This window comes from Chaetura pelagica, unplaced genomic scaffold (assembly GCF_000747805.2).
Source record: "Chaetura pelagica isolate M959 unplaced genomic scaffold, ChaPel_1.0 scaffold82, whole genome shotgun sequence".
NCBI classification, from domain to species: domain Eukaryota; kingdom Metazoa; phylum Chordata; class Aves; order Apodiformes; family Apodidae; genus Chaetura; species Chaetura pelagica.
The window spans coordinates 587,558-614,087 of record NW_009952990.1 but is presented as its reverse complement, the minus strand read 5'-3'; the positions used below and the strand labels follow the sequence as shown (position 1 = coordinate 614,087).

General features: G+C 36.5%; 1 protein-coding gene across 1 annotated transcript in view; it reads left to right on the top strand.

The window, feature by feature from the left end:
• Positions 1-3,303: 3,303 nt before the first annotated feature.
• Positions 3,304-26,530, top strand: part of ROBO2 (roundabout, axon guidance receptor, homolog 2 (Drosophila)) — a 406,098-nt gene continuing 382,871 nt past the window's right edge. The window contains exons 1-2 of the mRNA XM_009996507.1: positions 3,304-3,310; positions 3,692-4,018. Coding sequence (XP_009994809.1) covers positions 3,304-3,310; positions 3,692-4,018 — 334 coding nt within the window. The remainder of the gene's footprint in view (positions 3,311-3,691; positions 4,019-26,530) is intronic.

Below are 26,530 nucleotides of genomic sequence, written 5' to 3'. Positions count from 1 at the left end.
CTATTTTATCTGCACATTGAAAGCAATAACTTGCAACACAAGATAGCTGAAGGTACACCCAGCGGTCATAGGAATGCCTGGTATGAGCCCGGATCAGCACACAGCCTGAGACATTCCCCTTGCTGATTGGCATGGTCTCTGCTACCCACATCTCAACCCTTTCTTGAGCACTAATTTCTTAATTAGGATAGCGTGAGGTAAACATTAGATTTGTGATGAGCATCAGGACGGAAGAGAAATAATTAGTCCTATTATGACCTGAGGAGGGCTTTTCAATTGGGCTGTATAAGGCAGAAGATTTTAACTCTCTATGGAGAAAGCACTTTGCAAAGGATTTAACATGGCCTGTAATTGTCTTTAGAATGTACTGCTTTGATTTTTTAACATTATCAGCAAACCTTTGTGCATTATAAGAACTAATATTTCAGATTAGCATTTTACATTTTTTGCTACTAATTTTGTTACTCTTGGCTAACCATTTATAAGAATTTAGTTGTATTTGTTCTTTTCTCTGACTTAAGTCCCCATACATTTTCAGAAAAATGTCAGTTTTCATGTTCTTATTGATACTGTTAATAGTAATTTCTTAACACTAGAGGGGTTTTGTTTCTTTTAAAAATAAGCAATGAAATAAGTTAGTAGGCTTGAGAGTATTGGGTATGTCTCTAGGCAATGTATGAAGTTTACTTTTTTGTCCTACATACTGTGAAATTTTAAAACTTTTGCTTTAGTGATGATTTCAGTCTTCTTCAATGTCTATAGGTTCATGGTCTAGAGGTACGTTATAACTGCAAATTCTGTTAGATTTTAAATGTCTTCTTGTCAACAGAAATTTAAAAATAAAGCTTTTCTGAACATGCTCTATGTTTATCTGTGCTTAGTTATAAATTATCTGTGTGTTTTTGTGCACTGGAAGTACAATTATGGATACCTTTGCTATATACTGGTAATAGAATCTGGTAACCAATGAAAGAGTCCATTTGTGCAGCAGTGGTATAACACCTTATTGCCTTGGCAAGCCTTAGTTTAATGACCTGAGTAAAATAAAAATCCAAACATGAATTCACTTTTTAGAATGCATCCTTATTCCTTTCCTCATAACTTTTGGAGTAAATGAGGCATTGACAACATTTTTAAATATGTAGCACCTAGAATATAATTAAGATACTGATGTTAAATTGCTTTTCTATGACTCAGCAAAACTGCTGATCAGAAAACTGAGACACATGTTTCACTAACATGCATAAGCTGATACACCTGGTATTTAAGAAGTGCAGTCCAATTGTACTGGTATGGCAGCTCCATTCAAAGGATTTTCATGATCCATGCAAGAAACAATGATTTGTGCTAGCAGTTAAAGGGGTCTTGTGAGAAAGATGGAGACAAACATTTAGCAAGGCATGTTGCCGTAGGACAAGGGGTAAAGATTTTAAACTAAAAGAGGGTAGATGTACACCAGATATAAGGAAGCTGTTTTTTTTACAACGAAAATCATGAAACACTGAAGCAAATAGCCCACAGAGGTGGTAGATGCCCCATCCCTGGAAACTTTCAAGGTCAGGTTGGATGGGGCTCTGAGCAACCTGATCTAATTGAAGATATCCCTGCTTATTGCAGGGGGGTTAGACTAGATGACCTCTAAAGGTCCCTTCCAACCCAAACTCTTCTAAGAATTAGGAAAGCTGACTTCATTTTTATGAGAACGAATGTAGAGGCATGAACTACTGTTGTGTGTCTGTTGCAGAAAAACTGTTAGTCAGGCTAATATAGTCTAATTTAATATGCAATAATTAACTATATCTGAATGACTGATGCTGAAGTTAGGAGTGCTGGACTTTGGTTTCCATTGGGTAACACTGTTCCTGCATTTACTCATCTTTAAAATTTTTCTGTTAATAGCTGTGAAGGACCAGGTATTTCCTTACACGAACATGAAATGTCCTTTGAGTCAGCCGACAAAACTGACTTAAAACGGTGTCTCCACGCTGCGCTGAACCAGAGTTCAGTGGAGATTTGGGATGTTGTGATTTGTGTTACTGAAATTGCACTGTATTGTAAAGTCTGTAATGAAAGGTTGTCACTGGAATTTTCTTTAGGATGGTGGACCCAGCACAAATCTTTGCCACATACCTTACTTCTATTCTGTCTCCCCTCTGCCAGCACGTCTCTTCCTTATTCCAGGACTTTAGTGACAGGGTAAGGCTTCATTGGAGAAAGTGAAGGACAATGTTCAGGCTCTACTGCTTCCCTGCCCCAGGCAGTAGGAGGCAACTGAGTGTAAAGGAAATACAGAAGGGCAGGAGAACAGTATATTGAAGCAGCTGCACAGAAGAGTACAGGGCAAGGCACAAAGTTGCTATTGTCGAGAGCACAAAATTAAGTGTTTTATAAACTTCAGTATTATCAATACCTAATAGTTCTGATGGTTGTGAAAGCTTAAGTACGGCATATTCATCATCAATATTCTGAAATGAAAAAAGGTTTTCTGGTGATTGAAAGAAGAAGGTGCTTTGGTTATATTCCTTTCCAGTAATAGAGGAATATATATATATTTTTTTTTTAACTTAAACCTTAGTACTGAAAAAGTATAAGTGGAAAACATATAACCGCATTCTTTCCAAGGTATGGCATACTCAGACTGAGCTCCTGGAATGCAATCAGGGATAACCCAGGTTTTCAGATCCCTACTTAGATACACTGTGTAGAAATCCTGGAGCTGTTCAGCTCTCAGTAACCACATAAACAAGGGTTGTCATGCAGTGTTGGAAGAAATTTAGAATGCATTAGAAAGTACATTTGCAGGTAAAAGATTATGGACACCAAAAAGAAAAGTGAATAAAAGGATGAATGCAGAGATAAGAAAAAGGGAAATGGACCTGTAATGATTTCTCAGACACTAATGTCTGCAATACACTTTCAGGTGTGTGACTTGATGACCTTAAAGATCTCTTCCAACCAGAACGATGCTTTAATTTCTGTGATTCTATGTCTGCCTATATGGTATTTTTATGTGTATGAGTACGCATGTGATCCACTGAAAATTTGTAAAGTACAGTTGACATTTGAGATTTCCAAATAAAGATAGAGCTCATGAGTGACTTCAGACACTTTGAATAGTTAAAGTTGCCAACTGTTGTACTATAAATCTATGAAGGACAGAATACTTTTCAGGTTTCAGTTGTGGGGCTTTGTCTGGTTGTCTTGGGATTATTTTATTTAATTTATCTTATGTTTCCGTATCTGGACTGTTTGTGGAAAAGGGATACAAAGCATGAATACAAAACTATAAAGAACTGTTAACCAATGGATGGTAAGACACTGCTTTTGGATGTTCGTCTATTGTGTATGGCAGATGAAAGCATGGGATATGGTAGATGTGACTGAAATCTGGAAGCACACAGGGATCTAAGCGGAAATGTAAATGGTAAGATTATTGGAACAGGGATTGTCATGCATCCTTTAAGCCCACTCTGCATGTGGTATGCCTTAAAAGTGTATATCTGTAGTCCAACTCAAGTCTTTTAGCTTTGAAAGTCGTTGATATCAGACAAAACAATATCAGATGTGTATGGGTTTACATAGTTTCTTTTCTTTGAAACTGTAGCATTAAAAGAGTAACTTGAGATAACTCTATGTGAAGCCTAAAGTTAAAATTAATTGTTCTTTCCTCCCTCTTTTTCTTCTTCTCTAGGATCTCGTCTCCGTCAGGAGGACTTCCCACCACGGATTGTTGAGCACCCTTCAGATGTGATAGTCTCTAAAGGGGAGCCGACGACTCTGAACTGTAAAGCTGAAGGACGACCAACTCCTACTATTGAGTGGTACAAGGATGGAGAGCGAGTGGAAACAGACAAGGATGATCCACGCTCCCACCGCATGCTGCTGCCCAGCGGATCTTTATTTTTCTTACGTATTGTGCATGGACGCAGGAGTAAACCTGATGAAGGAAGTTATGTTTGCGTAGCAAGGAACTATCTTGGAGAAGCTGTGAGTCGCAATGCATCTCTGGAAGTGGCATGTGAGTAATTTCATTGATTAGCGCTGTGTAAAGCTTTATAGTTACTTTTATGCTGTCATCAGCACTTGCACAGTCTGCAGTCTGGGTGGTAACAATAGTAGATAAGCATGGTATTTTGTTGTTAACTATAGCTCTTAGTCAAGGCTTTTCTACATGTGTTTATACAGTAGCAGTGACCATATAGAATATGTGAAATCAAGCAAGGTTTTAGCCACTATATAGTAATGATTGGCACAAACATGGACAAAGGCTGATCTTACTCTAAAGAATAATCTAATTTTTAAATTATAAATAAAGTTGGTTATACTGAAACTAATGTGGAAAAATACCTATCATTTAATACAAGGTGCGCTGTCTGTTTCTCTTTATCTAGTCATCTGTTACCTTAGCAGAAGCACACATCTTGGCTCATGTTCTGTACTTCTGGAAACCTGAATACATACTCCTCTGTCATAAACTTCATACAGGCCTCATTCATTATGTGAATGGCAAGTGAAATTGTTGGCCATTTCTCATATCATTCAGAGCAATCTTTATCGATTTTCTCTGCCTTAACAGAGAAGTTATGGAAGAGAAGATCATGGATCTTTCAGAGAACACCTGGCATGCATGATCTGCTTCCAGTAAAGTTAGCAGAGAGACTCATTATATTCAGAAAGCAAACAAGATCATCATACCTAAAATACGGTGTGTTGTATATTATTTGTTGCTGATTAGTTACACAGAAGATCAACAAGGGTAGTAGTGTGTAAAGCTGTATTTTAGTAGGTTTATGAATGTTCATTTCTTGCTGGACTTCAGTTTTTCCCCCACAGTTCTTCATATAGCAATAGTTTCACTAAAGTGTGTTTGACTGAAGTAAGACTTTAGCACAAACTTGTATTGTTTAGTTGATAAACAATGGATTTAAGTACACATTAGAGAAGGTATGTTGGTTTAAAGACGGAGTAGGGTAAAAAAAGGACAGAAGAGAAGTCTTTATTCCTGATGCAGTCTGCAGATTTTTATAGCTAAGTTTATGTCATCTTGAGGCTTCAGTCTTCTCAGAAATTGCACAACATGCCATTTGTTAAATATTTAGATCATGGTATACGTCAAGTAGAACAGACTTGTTCACTACCTTTCATTTGTCATAACCTAGATTTTGAACTGTTTCAAACAAAAATTAAAACAGTTTTGGCACACATTCAAGGAATGACTAGATGTATACCTGCCAATGAAGGCATCACAGAATGTTTTTCAGTTTTGGTAGATATTTAGGAATCAAGAAGAAGACTTATTTAAAGAAGGCTGAAATCTGGGTGAGTATGACACTAGACAAATTTACTGGATTATTTCTGTCTTTGTACAGTGGTGTTTAAACTGTTGAGAAATCTAATGAGAGGCATAAACACTTCAAAATCTTTATTGCAATCCTGTTGAGGTACAGACATGTCCTGTCAAAATTCAGAAGATTGTTCAAGAAATACCTGGATTCATCAAATTAAAGTGACTGATAATTTTGAAATTTAAAGGTGTCCTATATTTTGTCAGTTTTCACTGGTCCCTACTTTAGTGACTGCTGAGAGACTCCTTTCACAATGTCCCCAGCCTCTGGAGTAACTGTATTTCGTTAACTGGTGGCAGGTCATGCATGAACTATATGTGAGATAGTAGAAGACTTGAAAAATAATGAAACTGTGTTTCATTGTCAAAGGTATCTTAGAGCAGAATCATAGAATTGGAAATCTGAGATCTGAAACCATAGCCAAAATTTTTGCAGTTGCAACATGCAACAGACACCAGATTATTTTATTGTTTTCATAGCTTTGACATTTAACTGACTGAATTCCCCAATGAAATACTTTAGCAGTCTAAAGCAGCCACTCCTGGTTCCACTTCAATAGTGCTTTGTCTTTCTTTGAGCCATACAGTGTCTGTGACTACAGGAAGTTCTTAAGCAAAGAGAAAGAATATATATAATATGTACTCTGCTTGTTTACTTAATTTTAGAGATTCTGCTGGGTTTATGTTCACTGGTTTTAAAAGCACATGTCAGTGGTCAACATATGTACTAAAGGCATCCTCTGGAGGATGACAGCAAAGCTACTTGGTTTCCCTTAGTTTTGATGCCCCTTTTTAATGTGATTTTTGGTTCTAAATGAAGTTTTCAAGTGTCTTTCAGATACCAGTTATTTTAAGGTTTTTAACTGTTTTTCTAATGTCAGCATATCTAGACTGAAGAGGATGGGCGCATCTGTAGCAGTCCATTTGCCCCCTGGGGAAATGAGTTGTTGCTGACAGCCTATTGTCAGCAGAGAGCCCTCAGTAACCTGTTCTGAACTGCTGCTGAAAACTGTTGAGTTGCCTGGATACTGCAGCCCTGTCCGCAGGAGCCAGGACAGCCGCATGCGATCAGATCTTGCTTGTGCTATCTGTAATGGTGTTGAAAACCTCTCTTTCCACAGTAAACCAAGCTGTTTTCATCACCAGAAAAAGGACGCTTGTCCTTTGGTGACAACAGGGTTTTAGATTATTATGTGATTGTAGGTGGCCTCAAATTGTTCCATCAGAGACAAACTGTTGCTTTTCACAGGTTTAAAGTGCTCAAGTCTGCTGTTTTAGTGAAAGAATCAGTAATTGTTTTACTTTGCTTGTTAAACTGTCAGTCATCAATAATTTGCACTTGCAGTTTCTGATTGATAAAGAAATATTTATTGGTTTTATGTATCTGTTAAGTGTGGTTTTGCTCATGCATTCAGATGACAAACAGTGTTAACTGTGGTTCCTTCTCTTCTATTTCCTTTTTTTATTTCCCCTTCCATAGGCATCTGTCACAAAAGCAGTGAATTTGAAAATCTTCTAATGTATCCATATTTATGTGTAAAGACAGAGATGAAATTCAAGTGAAATTCAGTTGGGATATGCAGTGATTCACAGCATAGTGTGGCCCATCTTCAATGCAAATACTTTGCCCCTTTTTTTTTAATTGAAATTGAACAAAGGTTGGCATTATTAGAAATATGTTGATGCTCAGATTTTCTTGGGACAATTTCAGAAAGGGAAGTAGGCTTGAAATAGTTTGATCTTTTATGAAACTACTTCCACATTTGAAAGCCAGAAGTTTTAAAATGAAAGCACAGTTTTTTTCAGTGTATGAATTGACAGGATTGGACCTATGTGATGGAGTTTTCCAGTGGGAATATCAGGAGACACATTTGAAATAGAGACTGTAGCTAGGATTTCAGTGGCAAGTGCTGGGGCGCCGCATGTAAGCAAGAGAAAGAGCATGAAGGTCCTTGCACTGACTCAGGCTGCCTCTGATCTAGCCTGAGTTAGTGGCAGCCCCCAGAGATAGCAGCTGTAGCCCCAGGTGTTAAATATGTGACAGCAGTTTGATCTATCGACCACTGTAAGAGGGGGCTTTGGCCTAAATGAAAATTCATGAAAAATTGATGAAGTCCCCAGATTATTTTTTTCCCTTTTCCTTTTCCAGTGCTGTGCCAATGCAGCGAGGAGAGATTAAATGAGGTGTTGAATGCTTTAGTGGCAAGGAGGTTGTGGTTCAAAGGTCAGAGGTCAAGGAAAGGGAAAAAAGACCAATTTTCTACCTTACTTTTCTTTGCAGAAAACATGAAGCTTCTCCGATTAGCTGGGATTTGCTGCTATTTTAGTATAGGAATAAAGTTTAGGAATATTCACAAATTATATTCTTTTCTGCATGAGCTGGCAAAAGGTAGGACTGTGTGGGTTGGTGCTAACAGAAAACATTGGAAGACTCTAAGTCATCATTCAAGTGGAGAACCATAAGTAGATTGAATCTTGTAAAGGCAGTATAAATTTGGGCTCCCATCTTTGAGTCTGTGCTTTAACTGAAGTCGCTTGGAAAAAGAAAAGGTCTTGCATTATTTATATGTCACAGATTGCTTGAATAGCGGGCTTTGGAGCACTCTCCAAACATAATGATCCTGTTTATGTTAGGTCCAAAACTGAATTATGTTTTTATCTGCAACAAGAGAGGTTATACAACTACACTAAGTTTAGTGTGAAGAGTCACAGGTGCATTCCAAAGAAAGCGAAAGCCAGCTCTTAAACATGGGAGACGGTAATTTTACAAAGAAAACATATATATTTTAATATTCAGTGATTAAAGGCTGAGATGTATAAAATAGATGCCATGCAGTAATCTCTGTATCATAATGCTAATGTAATATATTAATGATAATGGAGTTAATAATTTAATTTTCAGATACTCAGGATAAATGCTACCTGAAAAATAGGATTTAAAAAAAGAAGAGCATAATTTAAGTGTCTGTAAAATGGGTGGATGATATATTTCATGTAGTTTCTGTTCAACATATGACTTAGATATAAAAAATTGTTATTAATCTGTTAGTAGTGATTTGCTTTGCGGCTACTTTAACATGTGGAGAGTACATCCTGTTCCTTTGCTTACACCCCTCTCATCCTTCTCAACAGAGTATGAAAAGCTTTGTGTCTGAGCTGGCAGTCTTTTGCTCTCAAGACAGAAGTAATTATTGTAGAAATTGAAATACTGGAGACTGGTCCTGCAGATGAGCCATATCAAGACATTGAAAAGCATCATGCTTTTTCTTACTCTACATTTTTCTAAGAAATATAACAAACCATAGCAATTATTGCAGCACAATTAGTGAAAATAAAAATCCACTTTTATAAGAAAATAAATAAAATTATAACATATTAGATAATCAAGGAAAAAGGCAGATTTTGTAAGATGGAAGAAATATTTCAAACCCTCTCTGTACTTCTGAAGTTTGCAATGAGCAATTTCTGTTGATTAGGATGAAACCATTGGGAATTCCATTGTTAGAAAACATTACATAGTACAACAATTCTGAATAGGATGTAGTTTATTTCTTACAGTCATTATTAGAAATTAAATAAATTCATAAATACCAATGAGTGAAGCCATATCAGATAAAGTAAGACCTGGTTGATGTCTCATCACAAAGTTTCCTTTTGAACCAGAGAAGTGGTTATGATTATTTATTATTTTACCTTTTAGCTGAGCATGTGTTTCTACTGCTTCTGAATTAATCTCATACAAGATTTGAGAGGGTGTGATTTTTGTACCAGCATCCAGAGTGAGCTAGAATTTTTATGACAGAGGTGCTCTTCATCAGGATAAACTGTTCTGTACCTCCTGTCATTAACACATTTCTCACAAACTGTTTAACATTGTGCTTCAGCACTGAGGCCTTAAATATGGGCAAAAATAATACTTCCCATCATCATAATCTGCTAGGATTTAGACAGGTAACTGCATTGTTACATCTTCATTTCTTATCCTTTAAGCTCCACTTGGACATGCAGGCTAAAAATGCTAATGACTCCTTACATTTAAGAGCTATCACACTGTTGGTAATCCAAAGATACTTAACATTCTGTCATACTATCAAGCCATACAGTGCCTGTAGATTTCTCCAGGCCTTGTTCTTGTTCTCCATTTTATTTTTCTTGCTCTTTTCATACTGTGATCATTTGCAATAGATTATTTTTAATTTTTTTTTTTTGGTAGGAGTTCACAGCACAATGAGCTCTAAAGAGAGATATGCAAGTTTGCACAAAAAAAGCAGGATTGGGTACCAGAAGAATGATTGCCGTAAGCACTTAAACTCAGCTGGTTATGTGTACCAAGAACAGTACTCCAGACTAGTGAAAAGTTTCCTTAACAGTTGGAAGTTACTTCCACTATGTGAATTAATTCCTTCAAAACTGTTTAGTACATCTTTGCAATGTGTTCTCTTGCATTGTGTAGTCAAAGAATCACAGAATGGTAGGGGTTGAAAGGGACATCTGTCAATCATCTAGTCTAACCCCCCTACTAAAGCAGGTTCACCTAGAGCAGGTGGCATATGATCATGTCTAGGTGGGTTTTTAATATCTTCAGAGAAGGAGACTCCACAACATCTGTGGGTGGCCTGTTGCGGTGCTTTGTTACCGTCACAGTAAATAAGTTTTTCCTCCTGTTCAGATGGAACTTTCAGTGTTCCAGTTTGTGCCCGTTACCCCTCATCCTGTTGCTGGGCACCACTGAAAAGAGTCTGGTCCATCCTCTTGACTACTGCCCTTTAGATATTTATAAGCATTGGTGAGATCCCCTGTCAGTCTTGTCTTCTCCAGGCTAAACAGAGCCAGGTCTCTAAGCCTTTACTCCTAAGAGAGATGCTCCAGTGCCCTGATCATCTTCTCAGCCCTCCATTGAATTCTTTCCAGTAGTTTATTGTCTTTCTTGTACTGGAGGGCCCAGAACTGGATTCAGTACTCCTGATCAGCCATCACTAGGGCAGAGTAGAGGGGAAGGATGACCTCCCTCGACCTGCTGGCCACACTCTTTTTAATGCACCCCAGAATGCCACTGGCCTACTTGGCCATAAGGACACGTTGCTGGTTCATGGTTAACATGCCTACTAGGACTCCCAGGTCCTTTTCCCCAGAGCTGCTCTCCCACCGGTTAACCCCTAACCTGTACTGATGCCTAGGGTTATTCCTCCCTAGATGCAGGACCTTACACTTACCTATGTTGAACTTCATTAGGTTCCTTCCAGCCCAACTCTCAAGCCTGTCCAGGTCTTGCTGAACACAGCCTTTTGGTGTATCAGCTACTCCTCCTACTTGTATCATCAACAAGCTTGCTTATGGTACATTCAACCTTGTCGTTAATTAGGATGTTGAACAAGACTGGACCCAGCACTGACCCCTGGGGAACACCATGAGATACAGGCCTCAAGTCATACAGTTTAGTATAATCCCCAGTGTTCCTCTAGTAGAAATATTTTCTAACATCCAGAAACAGATAAGCTTTCTGTAGGATCCCTAATTTATTCCTAGAATTATTCTCCCCAGGATCTACACTTTTCTCCCCATCTAAAAGATAACTTTCAGTGTTACACTTTTCAAAGCTATTTGCAGTGTCCTTGATCTGATTCTGCTTCTAATAATTTTTTGCACATTTTCTCATTTGATTTTTATCGGTTTCCTTTTTTCCCTTGCCTTTGATTTTATTTTAAATCAAATCCTGCTGTTCATATAACTGAATGCTTTACCTGATAAAATGTTGAAAGCTAAGAAACTATTGATGACTTTACAGAAACCTTGGAAGAGATCAGCTATTGGCTGCTCTGTTACTGTGAACATCATCATATATTGATTTTTTTGGTTGATATTTCTCTGATTTTTAGTTCATCTGGGAAATAAAGCAGAACAAGATAAGACTGTATATTTACAACTCTGTTTCCTTTGCTTGGAAGCCTATAAGCACTATTTGAATGTTAATTGGAATATTAGCTATTGTTGGGATATGCTTCAGACATGTGGTACCATTCTGCAATGTCATTTAGGCTTAAAAATAAGTACTCATTTGAATCACGCACACACAGAATCCTAGGGGTTGGAAGGGACCTAAAAAGATCTTCTAGTCCAACCCCCCTGCCAGAGCACGGTCACCTAAAGCACATCACACAGGAATGCGTTCGGGTGGGTTTTGAATGTCTCCAGAGAAGGAGACTCCACAGCCTCTCTGGGCAGCCTATTCCAGTGCTCTGTCACTCTCCCAGTAAATAAGTTCTTCCTGATATTCGCATGGAACCTCCTATGCTCCAGTTTGCACCCATTGCCCCTTGTCCTATCACTGGTCATCACTGAAGTGGTACTTCAGACTATTCCTTTGAAAATGCTGCATAATATCAATTGTAACAAAATTAATTACTACTTTAATTAACAGTAATTATAAAGGTGCAATTGGTAAATGTTTTATACATACATATATGTATATATATGTATGTATGTATATAGTTTTTTCTGGTAATCATTATGTTTGTTTGAGGACACCATACCTTATCTTTCTTCCTTTTTCTGTCTTTGTATCCCCCTTGTTCCTATTCTTAGAGGACTAGAACTTAATCATGACATTGGTGATACTTCCATTTCAGATTCTCCCACATGTGACACTTGGAATAAGTTTCTAATATTTGGAACTTAAGTATGACTTGTCTCTTGTTTTAATTTTTCAAGTGGCAGTGATGTGGATGTATATTGATACTTCGGAAACGGCTTCACCATGTTAGAGGAGGGAGGTGACACAGTCACTTTCTGCTATCTTACAGATCTGTCTGCTACTGCACAAAGGGATGTTGAGATGTATAGAACTGGGAGCCTTGAATCACTGAGTTCCCTGTATTCTACACAGCTGTATTTTGTAATTCCGTTCAGAAACATTTCACACTGCACTTTGAAAAGCAGTGTGACCACTTTCCCCTTCTTCCCTGAGCTTGCTCCATTCCCTGTTTCTGTTGGACACCTATCTTGGAACTTAAATCTTCCAATGATGAGAGAAATAGTTCTAATGTTTCCTATGTAAACATAAACATGCTATGTTTATGTTTGTTCTTGTGATCTTATTTTCCTTTACTTTAGTTGTTTTCTCTCCTTTGTATTTGTAGACCACAGCAGTATCACTTCTCATCTCTGCTCTTGCTAAGTTGAAAAGAAAGGCTCATATCTGTTCTTGGAAAATATTTGCTTGATCCTGGTAGTCATTCTTCACCTGTTCTATTCTGCATCCATTTCATGAGACATGGGTGGTAGATTGCATATGATATTTCAAGACTTGCATGCTATGCATTATGAACTAGTGTTAACAACTATCTTCACTGTTCCCTTATCTATGAGTTCTGTGATCATGTTGAGCTTTTTAAAGCATTTGGCAGCTCATAGTAATTCTATAGTAATCTGATGCACATATTTCTCTTTCCATGTAATTTTTAATAGGTGAGCTTCTACTTGACAGTAAACTTTCCTGTGATCAGTTTGAAAGCATATGACCTGGCACTTTCTATTGTTCTATATCTTTTATATTGTTCTATTGTTCTATAGTGTCTCCGACACTAGTCTTCAATGTCATCCAGTTCTTCCTGTTTAATTTGATCCTCCCATTGAGTTCTGATGGGCTTGTTGCCTAATCCTGTATGCTGAAGTAGAAAGTGGCTTTGGCATTCAAAATTGGCATTTTCTTACTCCACGTGCATCTTGCTGGAGGACTTTGCTTCTACTAATTGGATTTAATGCTGCCTCTTGCCCACTCCTTATGCAAATTCATTTAACGAAATAAATAGGAAGTAAAGAAAGAAAGAAGTTTCAGCCTATGAACAGAATCCTGTTTCACTGATTCCCATTCTGCTTATCTTACAACCTTATACCAATCCATACATGGGAATCTGAGGAATAATATTCCCAATTTAAGTGGATAAGTAGTAATATTGAAAAAGAATTTACATTGGTGAATATTTTTGAATTTTTTTTAGATCATTATATATACAAAGAATGCTCCATCTGCTGAATTCTTGCACACACACAAGTAAAATTTAGAAGAACGTAGGTGTGGAAAAAGAATAAAATTCATTACAGCCCTCTGACTTCAACTTTTGGAATTAATATATGTTATATGCAATGCACTAGATGACTGACAGTAATGCAAATCTCTAAAGATGACAGATAATAGGATGATCACTTTGTATTTAGCAGAGATAGATATTAAGTGGAACTCTGAGTATGGTTAGAATGTAAGAATTCCTGTGTTTTGTCCAGAAGAGCACACTTGAAGCAGTTACATAAAATGCCTTAGTTTGTATTTTATGCGGAAGAAGGAAATTAGTGATGATAAATGAAATAAAAAACCCTTAGTTTTCTCAGGACAGCTTTATGATTATTTCTGTGATAGATGCAAATTCTTCACAGGTTTTACATACACATACAGCCTTATGGAATACGCAGATCATCAGCTGTTAGTATGGAGAGACATTTTAGTTCCAAAGTTGTCACACAGTGGTTTTGAGAATTATACTTTGTTATTGTTCCTTAGTTTTGAAAACTGGGACTGTGATCTCAGTTTTCAGGAGATTTTTCCTTTTACATTGGAGGCAGTGACCCTACTGGTCACACCAGTCTGTCTGCCCAGACCAATGGTCTGTCTTGGATAACAACAAACACAGACACCATTTAGGAGAACAAATGAGCTTAAACGCCTTAAGTGACTCATTTTTCTCATGGATTCTGGGGAAGTATGACTGTTTTTCTTAGAATCAGAAAAAAGCACAGGTAGTGGAAAACATATAGTATTTGAAAGCATCTGGCATGGAATATTTGTTATCTTTAGTGCAAGATGGTCTTTATGAAAGAGATGTGTACATAGAGTTAAGAGTTTCCTTTCTTTCTCTGCACTTCTTTTCTCTTGAGGTATACAATATTTAGAATATTTTTAGATTAGGTTGATAACAAAGCTCATGTGAGAGCACAGTTGGGGCATAAAATAGGTGTTACTGAAGCAAACTGGAAAGTTAAATGAACCTTTTCAAGGTGTGTCAGCTTCTAGCAAAGCATCTTGGTTACTAAAGAGTCAATGACAAAATAAATAAGCTTGAAATTATTTTTTTTAAGTATTTGGGTTTTGGGTTCTATCTTCATTGTTTCTAACTTTGTCTTCTCCCATTTATGTATTTATATGTCAAATTAGAGTAAGTAACTAGAAATCACGTATTTCTGTAATTCTTGAATTGATTAAATTATGATCACTTTGGATTGTTGGAGAGGGAGATAAATAGCCTGTGGTTTGGACACAGCTGGAAAACATAATATAAGCCACTCTTCGCGATAAAGACACATACATTAGAGCCCCTATTCATTCAATTAACATATATACAATTTGTATTCTACAGTAGAAGCAACTTAATTACCTGATTCAAACTGTAAATTAGGCATTCCTATAGGTGCATGCCTAAAAGTCAGTGCTGTCAATACCGAACATCAGTCATATTTTCTTTGAGATTCAGAGCCGTATGTTCAAGGTCATATCTCACGTTGATTGCAGAACCATGAACAAAAGCCAAATCTTTTGGTAGTATGATATCTTAAGAATAGAAGGGATATTCCCCATACTATTTGCTTCCTTCTACCTACTATAAAAACAGGTCACTTCCTGCTTTTGTTCAGATTGTGTTCCCATTTGAGCAACATCTGATTCTGAATGTATTAGTTCCTGTAAATTTTGGACTTTTAAATAGATCTTGTAGTTATGATGTAAACTTTGATTCTATCCATCTTATTGAAAGATGTGGAAACACCCCATCCCCTGGGAGCACTTAATAGGGAAGTGATCATGTCCCTGTACTTAGTACTGGTGAGGCCAGATCTTGAGTTCTGGGCCTCTCAATATAAGGTGGAAATTGAGGTCCTGGAGCATGTCCAGAGAAGAGCTACCAAGCTGGTGAAGGGTCTAGAGACCACGTCATATGAGGAGCAGCTGAGGGAACTGGGGATGTTTAGTTTGGAGAAGAGGAGGCTGAGGGGAGACCTCATTGCCTCAAAGGACGTTGGAGGTACATCACAGAATCATTGTATCAAGGTTGGAAAAGACCTTCAAGATCATCAAGTCCAACCATCTGCCCTACAACCCCTAACCACTAAACCATCTCCCAAAACACCACATCTACCTGTTTTTTGAAGACCTCCAGGCCTCCAACCACCTCCCTGGGCAGCCTGTTCCAATACCTCACCACTCTTTCTGTGAAAACGTTTTTCCTAATATCCAATCTGAACCTCCCCTGGCACAACTTGACCCCATTTCCTCTTATCCTATTACTAGTCACTAGGGAGAAGAGGCCAATGAGATGGGTGCTTCAGTGCATGCTCTATTGGCTGAGGTTGTGAGGGTTTTTTTGATGGGGTATGTGTGGTTGTTTGTGTTTGGTTTTTTTTGTGTGTGGATGGTTGGACTCAATGATCTCAGAGGTCCTTTCTAACCATGACGATTCTGTGAATAGAAACGAACTTTTCAGAAAACAGGACATAAGGAAAGAAATTGCAGAATTCCAAACAAGGTTTCCTTTGTCTGTAAGAATCAACATCTTACAAAAACAGAAAAAAACCACAACAAAACAAACAAACCAGCCAACCATAAAAAAAACCAACCCACCGACCTTCTTCCCCACCCTGGCCCCCTAAAAAAAGAAAACTGAAAACCCCAACAAAAAATAATGGGGGGTGAGGGGGATGGTGGGACAGTTTGATCAGCAAATTATTGTAGAATTTCTTCTTTCCCTGCCAGTGTCATTAGTCTAACAGGTACCCCCACTGAAGCTCATGCTTTTACAATTGCTGTGAAACTGGAAATGAGGAGTTTGGGACAGAGCCCTGGAATTTTTTGGTCTGTTTTCTTATCTAATAACTTGGTCACATTGTAAGGACTTGTTTTCACTTGCTAGAATAAAAGGTAGTCTTTGACTATTCTTTATATAATTCACTTGCTAATTTTGCTAGTCATCAAAATATTTTGACTGGTTATCATAAATACACTGCATATGTGCAGTTCTAGGTTTACACATCACTTTTCTCATTATACATCTGCATCTTTAAGCTCCGTTCCAACCCACGCCATTCTATCCTGAACAAATGACAACTTGGTTTCTGTGGTATGAAACCCCTTTCACAGTTCTTATACACCACTGCTGTAGGACTATTTTTGCCAATAACTAGGGGACAGATGCTCTCTATTACCTGTCAACTGCCTTCCCAGGGGAGGACAAAAGGAGAATAAGGGAGATTTTAAGGTTGGAAAAAGAACTAGAATAGCTTTAAGGAAACAGTGAATTATACGCAAATATATACAAATAGGCGAATATGAAACCCATGGTCCTCAGATGGTAATTATGTCCCAACAAGAAAAGTCACAGACTGAACTCAGCAGCAGATGAGGGGGTGTCTGAGTCCAGCATCCCAGTTACAGTCCACAAAAACACCTTGGAGTGGCTGTGCCAGCCCTACTCAGAGAGTCATGGGAAGGTGACCTGTCTCAGTGAACATGTTCTTCTCCAATAAGAAAACAGGATTAAAGAACACCAGCAGCAGCAGAAGGAGAGATGACAACCAAATCCAAAGCACCCCAACCAGTGAGGCCTGAGGATGGCTCTCTGAGGAGCCTTTTTATCCTGAGCCCCATGGGCAGGAGCACTGTGATGGGTCCATGTGGGTCACCTGACCCACCATCTCCTCCCCACATACACAGCTTTCTCACCACTGTCACTGACACAGCCGCAGGCTGGAAGCAGCTCGGGGGTGGGGAGTGGTGGGGAGTTAATATGGCCTTAGATTTTTATCCTGGTTCCCTAAAACCAGGACACAGTTCATTACAAGGAATGGATGTAAAAAGTAGAAGTTAAGAGCTGTGAGAAAGGAACAGCTTTGTATCAGTGTCATCAAACTCCTAACAGTAACATACAGAACAGGAGAAAAACGGGATATAGTATGCAATTTATTTATTAATAATGTAATTATTTGCTAAAGTTATGAGAATATGAACTCTCAAATTATAATTAATTATTGCCAATATTGTTCAGGACCTGTACAGCATACAGCTGTTTACTATCATATATATTGTATATATATTATAATTTTTATATATATGAAATACACATACACTTTGAACATACATCTTTTAAAAACTAGGTTCTATCATTAATGCACGTTAAAATTCCTAAGTAATGGACTGTGTAGGGATTTTAATGTCATCTGTCACTGTGTTTCAAAGAAGTTTCTTTATCAGGCACACAGTGTGCACAGTAGCACTACAGTATTAAATGTGTGTATTTTAATCCCCTTTCACTGTGTACCAGAGCCAATTTTTGACAGTGTGCTTTTTTCTCCCTTTCCTGTAGTGCAGTACATATGCAAATAGTTACAGAAGAAATACTTAACTGATAATTGTTTCTGAATTTTAGTGGTCCTCTCTTCAGCCTTCATGCTTCTGCTGTGATACCTATCAGATATTTGTAAAAAACCTTTTTTTTCTCTAATCAAGTAGACTAAAAGCAACCCTAGGAATTTGAGGATCAATGTAACTAATCTGTTTCCCCACGTAGCATCAGACGCAGGGAATATGTGTGCACTTGTGCCAGCAATTTTTCCATCACCTATCCCAAACTCCTCAGCTGAGGTGACCTCTGAAGTGCCTGCTACAGTGAGTGATGGAGTTAATGAGATCCAGCGACACCATGACCCTGACCCCCTCCTGGCCTTGGTTTCACTCATCCATCTTCCTGGCCCCACAGGCTGTGATGTGCTGTATGGAGACAGGATTAAACAAGTGTGAATAAACAAGTTCAAAGCTTTCTGTCATGCCTGCCAACACAGGACATCAGGAAAACGAGATATTAATAACCCAGTGTTGGGAGGAGGCATGGTATTTTGCCATAGGAACAACTGGGGAAAGTACCACTTACTCTGTGATCAGTTTTTTTTCTTGCTAGGAAAAGTGTGCTTAAGACTTCTGTGAAGGATTCAAGATTGGCCTGCCATTCTTAGTCATGGAGCCAGCAGCATTCAGACCAGAGGCAGAATACATAATTAGAACAATGATGAAAGACCTGCTTTGAAAGCAGCACCCTTTGCTTGTATTCTGTGTTACTTGGGCTTTGATTCAACAGAAGTGATTGGAGGTTTTGGGTTATTTTTTTTTGTGGTTTTAACCTAATCTGTTAATGAGAAAAAACTGTCTGAGCTGTATCACCAAGATTATTCTCTAAAGGTAAAGCTTTAAGAAGAGTTTTGTTCTTTGTCATAAAAAAGAATCTCCTTTGCTACAGTGTGATTTCAGGTTGAATCTGTATCTGAGGATACAGATGCTGAGATAAGATATGCTTTTCTGGTTGTGACAGTGGTTTAGGTAGTTCCTGTCTTCTTTTTGTCAAGATGCTCTTTTTAGCCCTATGGCACTTTCTAATCAGTTGACTAGTTGGTGATTAAAGAGAATGTATTTAGTTCAATGGGTCAGAGTTGTGGTGGATAGAATATTATTGGTGGATTATCAGTTTCATCACCTCTGACATCCAGCCTTAGTTCATCATCTGAGAATTCGTAACACATTTACCTGAGCATTATCATGCTCAGCTACCTGAATGATCATGGACCTAGGTATTGGAAATGCTGTGTTCAGGACTGATAGGAGAGGTGTCACAGAAATTAGAAGGAAATAATCTTTTTTGGTAATAATAACACTCATTAGTACAAAGTACAAAGGAGTGTGCTAGGATCAGTAACAAGCTTAGTAAGTTACAAAGCTGTAATTCACCAAAAGACAAAAATGTCTTTTTCTGGAGTGCTTAAAGAAATAAATGTCATTTTTGAAACTGGAGGAGCTTTGGCCTTAGAATAAATAACTAGACACTTATGAAGCAGAAAATACACAATTATTTTTGAGGTCTAAAACTAGTAAATTCATATTAAAACAGATATCTTTTTAGAGACCTCACAGTTTCATTCCTGTTACAGAGTAAATATTATTATTCTTTCTGACTGACAGCCCATCTAAGATTAGATCTTTTTCTAGAATCCAGTCCTGAAATTACTATCTATAAGCCCAGTTAGAGATAACACACTGTACTTCTATGTTACAAAAATCAGACACTCCTTATACTGATATTTGTGACAAAAGAGAAGGATGGCCAAGAGATCTAGTAAATGAAGAGGAAGGACAATTTTATGTACCTGAGCGTTGTCAAGGTTAGCAAAGTGACAGTGGCTATCATGCTGGGGAAACTATTCCTCAAAAATTTCCCCTAATGTTTTGAGAACTATCTCCTCAGTAGTTTCTGTTGTTGTTCTTGTAATTTTATTCATACCTTGTTAAACTAAAGAGATTTCCATTCTTCCTCTTGTAGGAGTATTAATCTGCTGTTTTTTCTGCTTGATCACTGAACGGAAGACTCCTCAAATATCTCTGACTTCTTAGAGATTCAGGGAGGACTCATGCCTTCTGTATTATGATCTTCAAATATTAATTGCTATTTTTTCTACTTATTTTTCCACACTTACTTGCACTATTATCCATCCCCATAGCATCTTCCCACCATATTTCTACAAATCCTTTAACACCAACAGAGTTTTAAACAAAAAGCTAGTTTGAGATTGCATATTTATTCAATAGGCAGATACCCAGCAGTTCTTTTACCAGTTAATTATTTTCTTCCACAGAAAAAAATTGCTCCAATGGGAATGGCTAGTCCAACAAACTCCTGGACTTTAGCCTGTGAATAATTCTTGTGTTTCTAGTTTGAGTTATGCACTTCAAAAAGGGATTTGATTTTTCTACTAGGTGTGCTACCTGTTGTGTACAAATAATGAGAGGAGGAAGAAGGTGAGTGAAAGAATGGTAAATGACTGCAATAAAGAAGAAAGGGTGAAGGTTTGTTAACAAAAATACCTTTAGTTAAGGCCCTATGGTATGATTTTTCTATTTTCTGGCTTTATTGGAACATCTTATAATTATTTTTTTATCATTTTAGAGAAAAAAAACGACTAAAGGTGTTATTTTCTCTTGATGGTATATCCTTATTTTCAGTAAACACTCAATGTATGAACAAAATTAGAGGCTTTTAATGAAAGGAAGGTTCCATCCCGTTACTGAAATAACTTAAGGTATGACGCAGCAGTGGAAGACTGCAGTCATAGAATATCTGCTATATTCATCTTGTTAATTATGTGTCATAGTTCATTGGAGAGACACTTGCAATATAGTTGCATTTATTTACCATAATTTAAGGATGTTATTAACCTGTAACTTTGATTTTAGTAGCTTTCCCTGACGATATATACATCTTGAACATTTAGAACTACTTAAATGACACTTTATAGGATTTGAAGAGTTATCTCTTCCTTAAGGCATATCTTGCAGTCTTGTTAAGAAGAGGATAAGAGGTATAGTTTTTCAGAACGTGTTATGAGTGCAGTCATCTTCAATAGTGAAACTAGACATCAACTCTATTTAAAGCCACTGCTGCTGAAGTGGAACCCAGTGACAGAGTAGGTATTTAACAGCTTAACAGCTACACAAAAGGATGTAGTATCAGTATGGTATCCTACTTTTGCCATCTCAAATGCAGTATTTTATTTGAGAAAATACTTGAAAATAGTATATTGGACATGCCAGAGGTGACTTGCAGAGAAATATCATTAAAACAGATGAAACGTTTGTATCACACCCTAAGTCCACTTATTTATAGATTGTCGAGTTGTTGGTGCTATCCTAAGGCCTTTCTTTTCACAAAGGTGTATGTACCTTGAAAGACTAATCTTGGTATCAGAAAGTCACATGCAAAGCCCAGTGCTTCCAGCAGATGTGTGATTTAAAGCTGGTGAAGAACTTTATTAAAGGACATTAAAACATTATTTATAAACAATAAAAACAGCACCAGCTTCTTAGCTCAAATATCAGATATACATCATCTACTATAAAAGAATTATAAAGAGAATAATGGACATGATTGTTTCAGAATCTAGTAAAACAAATGTCAGTTCTGAATGACTGTATATTCAGTAAAATGGTGAATTTTAGCAAAGAACAAGTATGTTTGGGTTGCTTTTTTTTGGTGTGGGTTTTTTTGTTTTGGTTTTTGTTGTGGGCTTTTTTGTGGTTGGTTTTGTTTGTGGGGTATTTTTTTGTTTGTTTGTTTCTTTTGCTGTGTTTATTTTCTTTTTTCCCCCATGGAATTCCTACATTTCCTATGTTGTGAGTGACTTGTAAAACAAATTCATCTAATATTCTTTTGGGATGAACTCAAAGATACAATTGAGCTAATGAAGTATGTAGTAGTGAAATGAATTAAAACATTAGTGCAGAAATTTCAAATTTATTTATTGCCGTTATTCTTCATCTTGCAAAGATGTCCAAACAACGCAGTCAGAATGAGGTTTCATTGTATGTAGCTTTAAGCAAATACGACTTTTAATCTATAACCCACTGTACATAATAAAAGAGGGAGTTTTGGGGAAGTTTTTAGGGAAATGTTACTTTCATCATATAAAGTGTAATAAAGCTTCTGTGTTGGCATGAAACTGGAAATTAAAAAATGCCTTTATAGAAGAAAAAATGTTTGTTCTATTTCTGTAGTGGGTTTATAATAATAATGTTTAAAGTTAAAGGAGTCATAACCCATAATTCTTACAGATCTTAATCTAGTGAGCTTTGTTTCTGGGAAGCTTGAGAGCCTATTTCTTTGTCTTTCCACATTTTTAGGTCTTTCAAGTACCTAATTTCAATCCTTCTTTTAAATCATAAACAACTTTAGGATCCATTTAATATAGCAGTTCCACAGAGACATCTTTTAATTCCAAGTAGTTTACCACTATGACATTTGATACCTTTAATGTCATGTGCAGCCAAAGGGGAAGTATGGTTTAAGAGGAGGTAAAATGATTGATATTTTGTTCCAGAGGATTAAACTATAGTTTTATTACTCATACTAAAATAAAAGTCAGATCCAAACCTTACAGTCAGTGCTTGCATCAGTTAACCAGTTAATGGGTCTTGGTAAAACTCTTAAGTTCTTTCATGGGTTCAAAATGCTGTCGCTATGAAAATAAAGCTGAGTTAAATCTTTGTAGAAACAGACTGCAGAAACAAATTTTCTTCTTTTTATTTGTTTTGTAATGTCTATTGTATAAATTATTTGCTAGTATAGATTTGTATTTCCTCCTTATAGCTAATATTCCTTCCAGGTTTTGATTAGAATGGAGGAGAAAATGCTATGGTTTCAGTTCTTTCTTCTGCTACAGACTTCTGGGTATTGCCACTTCTATTTTACAAATTCTTAAAAAATCCTTCTTCTTTCAAAGGTGTTTGTGATGCTAAGTATTTTGTGGATGTGAAATGCTAAAATAATGCTAGTAAGGTAGGTAGATTTGAGACATTCTGCTCCTGTTGATATAAGGGAACTGTTTACCATTGGATATGATCAATATTTAACTGCTAGTGCAGCTTTGTACACAAGTTGTTCTTTTTGTCCAGAGAGACTTGATGTAGATATGGCTCCTTATTTTCTTACTTGTCTATGTAACTTTTGACTGCCTACTTGATTTTTTCTTTTGATAAGTGTTTTGAATAAATTGAGAGGGGAAAAATGATATGAAGGCATTAATTTAGAGGGGATTATCCCAAAGTGTGGAAGAATATATACAGTACTTCAGATGACTTTTAACCCCAGTTTGACATTTGACTTGCTTTAGAGTTGATAATATAGTTTTGAGACCTCTGACTTATAATCATCCTCATTAATTCTTGTGACTTCTCTTGTTTCTTTTTATTGACACATAAGCTGTATTATTTTAGAAAATGTATTCCAGTTCTTTGTCACAGTTCCCCGTTATAAAAATAGGGTAAGGTTAAACTACACATACGCTTATAATATGACAATAGTTCTGTTCTTTCACTGAGAGAAGCATGCAGGAATTATCAAGTTAGACCCTAGAATTTGCATCAATTGTTGTGATGTCAAAGCTGCCATATTAATATTCTTAGTTTTCCATTTCAGTGGTTAAGTACAATACAGATCAATCTAATAAGGTTTTAGGTACACTAAATACTTCTTGCTTTTACAGCTGTATGGTCTCGGGTTAAAAATAAGCTTTTTAAAACATATAGTCATAACTGATAAAAACTTGTAGATTTAAATAAAAGAGAAATTTATTTAGGACAAAATTAGGTACATAAGTTTTGTTTGATTTTCTTAAAACTGAACATGCTAACCTGTATTGAGGCATATTTTTTCAATCTTTATAGAGTTTTGTATATATTGAGTTTGTATTGACCAAGTTCCTAGGTGGGCCTAAATGAAAACTGTTCTTGCAAAAGAGAACTATCTTTAACACTTACTGGGGTAGATGATGCTTATTGCTTTAATATCTAGGTCTATTAATATATTTTCTCACCTAAATACTGAAAAGAAAAATAAGAAATCTTCCTAAAAATGAATACAGTGCTTAGACTGTTAGATTCAGAGCTACAAAAAAAACCAAGAAGCCTACTGAAATTTATACCAGGGGTGTGATTTTTGAAAATTTTATAGTCTAACCAAGGGTTTCTATGGTATATGGTGTTTTGCTACTATCACAAACATTAAAGTATATTAAAAAAATAATTCTTGTCATCTCTCATCCTCGCAGCACAACTGAAATAATGACACAAAATTGAATACGGTGACCTGTATTTCTTTTTTCATAACTCTTCTGCACCTTATTGCTCCTCTGGCTGCTATAAACATGCATTACTTGCATTCTACATATGCAGCATAGACAAATGTGGACACTTTTGTGGTGTTTACCAGCCAAGAGCCACAGGAAATTGTTTATTTAGAAATTATGTGGGAGTTTTGTTGGATTATTATTTTTTTTTTTTGGTATAATTAAATCTGAAGAGGAATTGGCAGCAGAGAGTCAAGTCCTATCTCCTAAACTTAAGCTATGAGCAGTTTTAATTAATAAACTGTCCTATCTTTCTACTATGCTAGTTTTGTAGAAATTTAACCACTCTCTTTATGTGTCCCTGTGGAACAGGAAAAATTGTAGTTTTTAGAGAGTATATGAGTATAGATTATATTTTTTCCTGTTTTCTTTAGAGCTTTAATGTGATTTTAGTGTAGATCATAATTATTTTCCTGCTACACATTTTTATTAAAGAGTAGGGTACTAATAGTTTATTTTAAGCTACTTGCATTTTGAAAGACTTTCCTAAATTTCATTTCAGTAAGAGACAGATGTGTGGAGATAAACCAGAATTTATTTTGGCTCCCTATTGTGTATATGTTTGAAAACTAATGATAGTGGTTTCTATCAACTGACACTTGTTTCCATAGCATCTTTGAAATTAACTAGCCTAGGAATCTGGGACTAGCTTTAACAAATTTACTTTTGTGTGAAGGTTCAATTAAAGAAAATGTAGAAGTGTGTGGAAACAGGAAGGAGGGTGATTTATGCTTTTGATTTTCTATTTCTGGCTGTTTCTGACTTTTGCTTAGCAGGAATGTTTGAGAGGCAGTCATGGATCCTGTCATGCCAGATCTAAGTTGCCCATAGAAATATTGAGCACGGACATGTTTAGCAGGGGGCAGGACAGCTTAATTTTTTATGTAACAATGTAAATCTGTTATTTTCTTAATTTGGGTATGCAGAGGCATACTTGTCTGTGTACAATGTAAAGTTAAGTAATCAGTTATGTCTGTGGGGTGCGTGTTTTATATAGACATAAATCTAATTATTATAGTGATATATAATTGCATGCTCACATAGAACATTTTCCAATGGACCATGGTCTGAGTCAGTGCCCAGAATACATGGTGCTTAGTTACTTTTTATACCTTGCTTGTTTGATATTTTGCTCGTACTTCCAACTGCTGAAGTCTTAAATTAAGTGGGGAGGCTTTATTTTCCTCTTTACATTTTTTAGTGCTTATCTTCAGTAAAAGAAGTAGCACTAGAAATATTTTGCAGGTGTAGAGTAAAGATGTGACTAGCTTGTGACTTAAGCGGTACTGGCTAGATGGGCTGTGGCAAATGTAGAACTTGGGTCTTTCAAACCAATAGGAACATTCTTCATTCTTCTTTGACTTGCACATGCCTTCTGGCTTGTCCAGGGAATGGAAGGAGTGTGGCTTGATGCTATGATCATTTAATGTGTCAAGCAAAAAGACTGAAGGAGAACAGTGAAATTTGAACAGTTTACTAATTCTGTCACTAAGACTAGCAGTCTGAGCCAGAAGACAGGTCGATCCATTTTCATTCATTTGGCAGGGGCTTTGCAGTAGTTTCAGTAAGACTAGAAGTCCTGTAGTTAGTAAGTAGATGATCACTACTTGATAAGATCATACCATAGCACAATTATACAAATAAATAATACAAATAATAATAAACCAGTTGCTTTCTAGAATATTTTACTTAGCATAGGTTTATTTCTCTTTTTGAGCAGTATTTTTTGTGTTTGTAAGGAAAAAAAATAAATTGATTATTCCATAGCTGCTTTTTTGTGGGTTTTTGTGGTTGTTTGTTTTTTGTTTGTTTTGGTTTGGGTTTTTGTTTGTTTTGGTTTGGGTTTTTGTTTGTTTTGTATTTTGTTTGGTTGGTTGGTTTTTGGGTTTTGTTTTTTTGAGGTTTTTTCCATAGTTTGTTAAGTATGAGCTGGAGTACTTTGTTTAGACCATATGGAATTTTAATAGACATGGAATTTAACTTCTTTTTTTCCCAATTTCACATTTTATCCACTATGTCTAACATTTGCAAAAAATCATACCATGAACATATTTGTGTTTGTAAACCAGTTTATTTTATTTTTAGTGCTGAAATATATTAAACTCAATCTTCTGCTCAGGTTATTTCCTCTTCTTAACCATAATGTGTGCAGTTTGGCATTTATATAGTTCAGCAAAGAAAAGACACTATACTTATATAATAATTAATCAAATATATTTTTTCCTTAGGAAACTAATGCCACTTGAGTTTTTTTCCTTACCTGATTAATCAAGATACAGATGTATAAAACCACATTTATTAAAATCACTGAATGTCACTTGATACTCATCCCCTGTGTAGAGATTTGATCCTTAGTATGGATTTCAGCAGCTCTAAAACAAAACACAACAAGACATAAAATGCTTTGAAAACTTGGGAAATTTCTCC